Source organism: Microtus ochrogaster, chromosome 6, assembly GCF_000317375.1.
Source record: "Microtus ochrogaster isolate Prairie Vole_2 chromosome 6, MicOch1.0, whole genome shotgun sequence".
NCBI lineage: Eukaryota > Metazoa > Chordata > Mammalia > Rodentia > Cricetidae > Microtus > Microtus ochrogaster.
Window position 1 is genome coordinate 60,063,775 of NC_022013.1, and position 9,293 is coordinate 60,073,067.

The following is a 9,293-nucleotide window of genomic DNA, read 5'->3' on the forward strand; positions in this document are numbered from 1 at the left end:
GCACACTAAAAATAAATATTTTTTTAAAAATCTGAAAACTTGAAACAACACCCCTCACAAGAAGTGTTGCCCTGCTAACTGAGCAAAAGAGTAAAACATTTGTAAAAAGAGTAACAAATAAAAGCAAACCAGGATGCTTGGGAGGCTCAATAACAGCCTTTAGTCAGGAGCTTATGGTCCACATATACTCTCTACTGCACGTTTTTGTGACAGTGCCTTAGAATGTGGGCAAAGGTTCTGCAGTTGTGGACTTTGAACACATCAACACTGTTTCAAAGACAATTCCAGACTGTACATAATGACCACCTCAAATCATAGGACACACACCCATCATTGCTACTCATTAGATAAACCTACCGAAAGAAAGAAAGATAGGGCTCTTAGTTTATCTGTGTCCAAGATGAAACATCCTATGTAATTTATCTAGCAACATTTTAACAATATAGGTTTCCACGAAGCTAATTTACAACTGACACAAGGCTATCCTCATAGCTCTTTATTGCAAGTACAAACATTCAGTGGCACCTCCAAACAGATTAAACACCAATTTCCTCACAATTCTAGTGCTTTAACAGTTTATTAGACAATAAGCAGACAAAGACTGAACTTACTCCCTACACTCCATGGAAGTCACGGAGGTGCTGACCTTGGGGGCGGAGTCTAAACCATATGGGGAGGATGAGAACCTTCACTCCAGAAGCGTGAGCGTGCTCTAAATGCTATCACACACAGGCTCTGAAGGAAACCACAGAGAACGGCTTCTTCTGAGCTCCAACTCTGCCCAGGAGCAGACTCGTACTTACTGTAAATGCTCACCTGGTCTTCTGCCAGAACAAATATTTTAATGTAAAATTTAATAAATGGGACTAAAGGTATTATGTCTAATTTAAAATTCCATATTGTGTAAACTATTGATATTAACATAATTGAGTTTGTAAACAATCCATTTGCAAGAGCTAACCTTAGACATCGTATTGACCCAAAATATCTAGTGGGGCCCATCTGCAAAATGAAGCATCAACGCCTGGAATTCATTACAAGTGTTACATGTTTAATTTCTCCTGCCCTACAGCTCCATTGTCTCGTAAAATTTTTCCTTTGATGTCCCCCACTAAAAGAATTAAAGGAATATTGTAATTGAAATGTCATCAATAATTCACAAGCCCCTCCTCCACAGCAATACATCTGATGAAATATTAATTGAGCTCCACAGACTGACAGTCTGCAGAGGAGCACTTGCCTGTAATTTGAACCGCGAGTCCTGATCTTGCTGTAGCTCAGACCTGCCAAGAAGGCAATTATCTGGATGGTCTTGCCCAATCCCATTTCGTCTCCCAGAATTCCTCCTGCCTGCTGGCAGTGCAATTCCCACAGCCACCTAACACCTGTCTGCTGATACCTACAACAACAAACACCAACAAGAAAAGAGAAAATGGCAAATGGTGGGTGATACAGATTGTAACAGAAAGTGCTCATGAATTAATCATCTGGTTAGGTTCTAGTACCAGTCAGAGAAACATACCGGATGCGTGTTTTATATGATTATTATATTTATAAGGTCATACATTTTTGATCACTTAGGCATAAAAAAATCGTAATTTTTTGTTATAGAATGTTAACACATTTCTAATTAAACTGGTAGATGGGGTAATTAAGGACTATTTTATGTCTTTTACAACATTAAATATTGCTTGATAAACATGCATAAACTTACCAGCTTTAATTTACTTTCTGAAAAATAAGAATATCAAATATTCTAAGTACATAAAGTTCCGTAAGTTTTTTCAACAAAAAGAAGTGATACTTTAATTTAAATAGCATCAAAAAAGCAGGGCAGAGAACACCACAATTTACAGCTAACACAGTTGTAAAGTCACTTTGTAGACATATTATCCTTTTATAGGGAAAATTAAGTTAAATGTTAAGGTCATAAACAAGTATGAGTAATAGAGCTGTTCTTAAAATTAGTGTCTAACAGATGCCTCTGCTGCACGATTAACAGCTGTGAAGAAGAACTCTTTATAAGGCCAAACAGTGTAGGAGGTCACTAGTACTTCAAAGCACAAACTGATTCAAGGAGTTTATCAAAGATACAAGATTGGGGGCTATTAAATTTTTAAATAAGGAATGCAAAATATAAAGAAACAGTATCTCCCTCACCTCTCCCTCTCAAAAGAAAAAAGAAAAATATGTAGCTGGTATCTTCCTTTCTTTATCAATCAAACATTCAACTCTATCAACTCTAAGGTTTTCTGTTTGTTTGTTGATGACCTGATATTGAAAGATGGAATGGAAACTATATGCCATAGTAAATGACTTAAAGCAAAACCCACTTATGATAAAGCCAAAGTACAACCCCACCCAAAGAAAACCGCATGGCCACAGCACTACCCCTAAAAGACAGGAGGCTAATTTACTGCCCCACAATTCTGCTTGTATCTGCTCCGCCTACTAAAATCCTGAGCCAGGTGTGGTAGCATCAATCTATAATCTCAGCACAAGGGAGGCTAAGGAGGAGAATTCCGAGAGTTCCACCAGGTCGTCTTGAAAGAAGGAAAGGCAGAAGGAAGGGTGTGAAGATTGTTGACACACACGCAGAGAGACAAGTAAGTCACCTCGCTGTGGGCCTCGGTTCCCGGGTGCCGCTCCTTTCAGTAGCTATGCCCTCAGTAAGTGAAGCTCAGTATTGTGTAAGGCAACTTTAACAGCACGACTCTAGGCGGTAACGCCACTACACACAGCATAAGGAAAACTCTGGGATGTTTCCTCATAATAATTATATTGTGTATGCACTCTGGAGAAAAGGATTCAAAACCAAAACCCAATGCGGTATGAAAATAAGACTGCTTAAACTGAGGAGAAAGACAAGTTCCAGAAAAGCACGGCACACCCTAGCGAACAACGGCTCCCACTCAAGAAACCCATTTGCAGGAGGCTCTGGACCAGGTGGTCTGGACAGGACCTCACAATCAACAGGCACAGGGGTCAGTGGCATAATTTACAGGCAGGAAGCAAAGGCTCAGGAAAGGAGGGGCTAAGAGAGGAGAAAAGGGGAGAGGAGGAGGACAGGAGAGGGGACAGCAGAGAAGAAGGCATAACACACAAACAAGCGAAACTGAAACCCAGAACTGTATGACTCCAAAGTGATCCCACTTCGGAAATAATCCAGCATGGCAGCCCTGATTTGCTCCCTGGGGACACTTGGCAATGTCTACAGCCATTTTATTTTTCGAGTGGAAAAGAACAATTAAGACTTAATGGACAAGAGTCGGAGATGCTATTCATTCTCCAGTGCTGTGGTCAGTCCCTACGGAAAATTATTTGGCCCAAAATGTCAAGTGTGTCAAGGCTAGCCCTGACTTGGAAGACAACCTGGTGCCTGAACTAGCTCTACACACCTATAATCCCAACACAAGGGAGGCTAAGGAAAGAGGTTCCAAGTTTGAGGCCACCCTGTCTCATGATGATACCCTGTCTCAAAAGAATAAAAATTAAAAATAACAAAAACAAAACAAAATAGACTGCGGTTTGCACTCAAGCTCCAGAATGGCTGGATTCTAGCCATTGGCCTTCTCCTACCAGAGCAGAGAAGCCATGGGAGCAGCTCCAAGCAAGCCCTGGACCTCCTTGTGACCGCCTAAAAATCAATCCACCCAACACAGAGCCAGCCAACACTCTTCTTCCCTAGGGCCCAAATTTAATTAAAGTGGGAAGAACTGGAAATCAGCAACTGGGGAATGATGACAGAACTATTTATCAGTTTGGTGTCTCTCAGCAAGAATCCGGAAGTGAACTGGACACTGGATTCCATCTGATCCCTATAGACTCAGCAACAGTGGGCCTGGTGTTTAGATGTCTCCTACCCTAACATTCCAAGGGTTTTCACAGGGTACAGAATGACATCTTTACAAATACAGGTGAAGTCCTACAGAAGTAATGTAAGAAATACTCATAAGACACCCCAGGGCTGCATCTCAACAGCAAGGATTGTGCAGACTGGGTAAGGTACCACACCATAAACAGGGCGTCAGATTTCAGTTGAAAAATACTCGTTGATAACAGAGAAGCACCCACCACCCTAGTCAGCAGGGCTATGCAATGGCTGAGGAATGAAAGACCTGGGTTCTGGCTCCACTGGAAGTAGTAAACACCCTTAGTTTCATGGCTCTACATTCTGAACAGTAAATGCTATAAAACAACCACACCGTTAAAATGCCAACAGAGCATGGAATCTAGTTTCCAAAATCTTTGAGAAGCATATAAAATTTACTCCTTAGAAAGTTAAACTGCCTTTTAAATTACTATACAACAGTAAGGAAATCACTGAACTCTGATCCCTGTGGGACCAAAGCATCAGAAACAACCACAGATAATTGTTGGATCTTGGCATTGTCACACTAACCCAAGATTGCAGTTACCAGTTTGGTAGAAGGTAAGGTCAAAACAAATTGAAGTTTGTCGTAAGGCTGTTAAATTATACAGATGAATACATTTACTGGGCAAACTTTCAAAACTGAAATTTAGAAGTTAAACATTATCTTGCAGAAATAGCACTCAAATGGAAAACTGTGCTTCCTGGCTCCCTGGGGTGTAACTATACCCCACTGACTCAGTTCCCCTGAGTGCAGTAAATAGAAAAAAATATAGCCACAACTTTAAAGTAAACTGGCTTGGCTAAAACTTAATCACAAAAAAATGGTGGCAATCGGGCTGGAGAGCTGGCAGCAGTTAGGAGCACTTACTGTTCGGTTTGGCTTCCAGCACCTACACAGCAGCTCACAACTGGCTGTAATTCCAGTTCCAAGACAGCTGGCGCCCTCCTCTGGCCTCTGTGCCATGCACATGATACACATATATAAAGTAGGCAAAATACCCATACACATAAACTTTTTAAAAACAGGGATTCACTTTGCCCTCCTTTTTCTTACAATAGGAGATATAAAATCTAATAACATTTATAAAGTATTTTAAATTATGTTTATAAATATAAAACAGAATACTTTCCAGGAATATGTAATTAAGAAAAATTTAAAACAGTAACAAGCGCATATTTATATTAACTATGATAAAGTTAATAGCCAATACAGTGACTCTTACAGCAACTCAATAAAGTGAAGTTTGGTTCTTTTGCCTGTGAAACTGCTTTGCAAGAAAATCTGACACTTATACAACACTGTACATCCAACCTAACTCCTGAGGACAGTTACGAATGAGATCATTCGCTAAACATTCAAAAGAGGCCTGTCCTTGTTAAATCAGCTTAACCTTTATTTAGGTATTTCTTTTTGCCAGTACAATATGGACACTATTTTACTTGTTCCTAAATAAACAATTACTTCAGAGAAAATAAAAAGAGTGGCCAGTAAATGTAGTCTTTACTTATCTTTCTACAGTTAATTTTCATTGGGGAGTAGCAATAAACAAACACTTTGCCGTTCTGGGCTGTGAACTGATTTCTTGGCAAAAATGATCAGAGAGGTAGAATTGACCTTCTATGTGGTTCATCATCTTGATCAAGTCAGGCCATCCAGCCATGTAAGTTCAGTGAGGACCTGGCTTTACTCTGTGTTTAATGGGATAAAATAGCTACTCCTTACTCCTCCACCCCTAATGCAAAGAGAAATTAAATTTATAACATAAAACTATAACATGGGGGGGGGCTGGGTGAGTGGTAGAGCACTTACCCACCATGAGCAAAGCCCTGGATTCCATCTCCCTGGCATGATAACTAAATAAATATGATTTGTAGGTCTTGATCTTGCCTAGTGATGTTGCTCAGTGCTTGTCATGAACACACACCCCACACATACAAAAGCTCTGAGAGGAAACGGGATAGCATGCTCTTTCTAAGTAGCTATCTTACTAAGGGAAGGGCATGGCCGACAGTGACTCTATAACGAACACTGAACTTCCCCATCTCCCAGAAGTTTGCATCCTGCTCTATGAACAACTGCTGGTGCAGAAAAGAGAGAAGCTACCCGGTGCGTGACTTCCTCTGCACCTCTAAGGAGGCCTTCCTAAAGCATCCATTACTAAATTCGCAGTGAGGAGATGGAAGACATCCCTCGGCATTCACACCCATATGGGAATCCTGCCCTGCCGTACGGACCACGCAAGCAGGCATGCACTTGACATGTGGCACTTGGAGGGTTGGCATGGCACTTGGACAGTTACACAGGGAGCTTAAGTCAGCTTCCAGCAGCAACTTAAAACTCGAGGTGTTGTCTATGTCTTATCTTTTGACATTATGCAGAAAGACATCCACATAAAATATTTAGATGCACATTTGGTCAGCTCAAAAATATTATACCCATAGGTATAATACAAGATCCTCAGAAAACAATCAACAATTTTTATTTCCACGAAGAAGTGAAAAACCAAAAGTAAAATCCTCCCCAAGGTTTGATTATAATATATATAAAACTCCTCTTAGAGATTTTAATAAACAAATATTCTTAAAGAAATTAATATTTACAATGAGCAGTTTGGCACCTTAAAATTACTAAGAACAAAAGCATAACTTGATGGAGAGGCTTTTAAATGTGTTGCTTTTAGTCTGCTGAGCCAAGTTCACACAGATTCATCCGTTTACAAACATACCCCATACGCACCTTCGCCAATTTATTATCATCTAATTTTAATGAACAGCATGTGGCTAAAATTTCATTTGACAGTGTCTGGATTTGCAATAAATTGCTGCAAGTACCTTACGGGCCCACAGGTAACTACTGTGTAATTTCTGAGTGTTAATGTGCACACAACGGCTCGATGACAAACATAAAGGACAGAACAAATGGCACGTACTTAAAGAGCTTTTTGAAGAGGAAGCCTGGCACTCTGAAGCCTTCATCGAATTCGGCATCACTTTCCTCAGAGTCATCATCCAGCTTCGGGCGCTGCTCTTTCTCCTGCAGCCTCAGCTGATTCCACCTCCTACGGTGAACAAGAAATCACAGAGATGAAGATAGGCATTGCACCGGGAAGACACGGAGAATCGCAACAGCCTCTCAGGCCTCTGCCACCATCACCACTCGGCAGCACTAACAGTCTAGGAAAACCAGCTCTCCTCCTGCCGCTCAAGTCAATTCATACTTGAATTATTACCACTCCTCTAGAAAGATTCCCACACTTCTCGTTTCATTATCACAACCACTTCCTCCTCTTCAGCACGCCCTAAGGGAAGACTTCTCTACTAGCTCCTAAGATACATGACTCACCATACAACAGACTCAGGAGGTTGCAGTATTTCTAACGGTAATACAGTTTAATAAGAGCATATTTTAATTAGAACTAGTATTTCTCTGCTAAAAATTATAGTCACGGGATTAAAAACATACTATTTTGAAAACAAATTTTTGTTCCAAATTGCTGTATCCGGTATTTTTTCTAATTATTCAACTGAAGAGGATCAAAGGTGCCATTATACTGACAATCATACCACTCAGTATGTGTTAATCAAATAAAGTTAAATTTTGAAAAAGATGAACATTTGTATTTCGGAAGCATGACGCCATGTTTGTGCAGGAGACAGTGACAGCTACGCAAGCTATGCCGGACAGAGAACACCACAGCTGGACAGTGGGTGCAGCCACTCAACCAGGCTAATTCTATATACTCACAGCTAAAATGAACTATGATATTGTGAGCAAAAAAGAAAAACAATCACCAAAGTAAATAGCTTGGACTCCACTATTTTCATAAAAAGTCAGCTGACATCCTAAAGGTTACAAAGTGGCAGAAATGGACTAGAGCGAGGACTGAGAGATGCCTGGGACCACAGCTCACAGGGAGACAACAGCAGCACACACTGCCACTGACTAGCAGAGACTGAGGGAAGGCAACACGAGAGGCTAAGATGGACACAGTGTTGTCCTGCAGAGGCCAGGCCAGAGTGACAGGCAGAAGGTGAAGCACATCCTTCAAGAATTCAGCTCTTCAAAGAACTGACACTTGGGCTCAGCAAGAAAGCACTAGATGGTGACGCGGAACTGTTCTCTATGGTGAGAACTTAGCAAAACGAGCAACAAAATCCTGGCAGCAGTTTCTGGAGAAGGGCGGCAAACATAAGAGGCAGTATCCAGCCAAGTCTAGAGGAACAGGGGTCACACACCTATGTACGATCACATAAAACACTTCCAAAGCCCCCCCACTTCCCCCTGTATTAGTTTTCTTCCTTAAGAATCACCTCCATGCAGCTGACCAAGTACGCTTTCTGGGTGGCCACAGTCTGCTGTTCTTCCAATTTCTGCGGCATTTACGATTTTAGCTTAGTGAAATGGTGCCCTGCCGTGGCTCTCAACAGGGACAATGCCCCCCCCATTCCCACCCAGGGAATAACAATGCCTAGAGACACTTATGGTCATTATCAAGGTCTTCCACAGGGGGGCGGGGCAAAGCTGCAGGAGTGCGGTAATATTCTTGCCTATCATGAAGGCAACTGGGGTCCAAGTCTCAGCTGAGGTGACTACAGATAAGTTAAGCCAGGATGGCAGACTTAGGCAAAGATAATCTTCCAGTAAAAATGTTATCTATCTTATATAGCAATAACATCAAGAAAGCCTCGTGAGCAGGAATGTCCAGAGAACACACTGGAAAGGTGTAGTCATTCTCCCGATGCACATCCACTGTTTCAGGTAATGAGATGATCCTTGGTGCCCAGACCCCGAGCATCAGATATCATAAAGATGCCTCTGCTCTACTCAGCAAACTCTGTGGGAATCACAAAAGTTATCACCGGCACTTAAAGAGACTTCATCAGGCATTTTTCTTCAATAACATAGCAAGGAGGGAACTAGAAATTCCAGAAGGTACTGGCTTCAGCAGTTTGGCACAAGCTGAACAACGGCTTTTCCATATTACACGGTACATCTCACTCACAGATGACCGCTATTTCCTTAGACTCCATCACTCAGTGTGGCTGTTAAAGTTTCCCACCACATCATCCCGCATTGACAAGATCGCATCTTCTCTTGCCTTCCTCTCTGTCCTAAAATACACAGACATCACGTTGCCACAGAACTCGGCACCTAGGAAACCACACAAGCCACTACAGAAGCGATTGCATCCGAGACCTTTCCACTTCATAAAGAAAGATGAAAGCCCTTAACACTCACTCAGTTTGGTCAAACAATGAGTAAAGGTGGTGGGGATAAATCATTATGGTCAACAAGCGCCTGAACCTCTGTGAAAACAAACAGCCTGAGAAGAACTGAAAAGACAGAAAATACAACCTCATGCACGTGTGGCATGGGCTACAGACGGCAATACTACCTTGTGTGGCTTGGGCTACAGAC

General features: G+C 41.6%; 1 protein-coding gene across 3 annotated transcripts in view; it reads right to left on the bottom strand.

Moving 5' to 3' along the window:
• Positions 1–9,293, bottom strand: part of Ercc6 (ERCC excision repair 6, chromatin remodeling factor) — a 72,420-nt gene that overhangs the window by 35,171 nt on the left and 27,956 nt on the right. For all 3 annotated transcript variants that reach the window (XM_026779732.1, XM_026779731.1, XM_005348643.3), the window contains 2 exons: positions 6,805–6,933; positions 1,241–1,399 (listed from right to left, as the gene is read on the bottom strand). In XM_026779732.1, the coding sequence (XP_026635533.1) occupies positions 1,241–1,399; positions 6,805–6,933 (288 nt within the window). The remainder of the gene's footprint in view (positions 1–1,240; positions 1,400–6,804; positions 6,934–9,293) is intronic.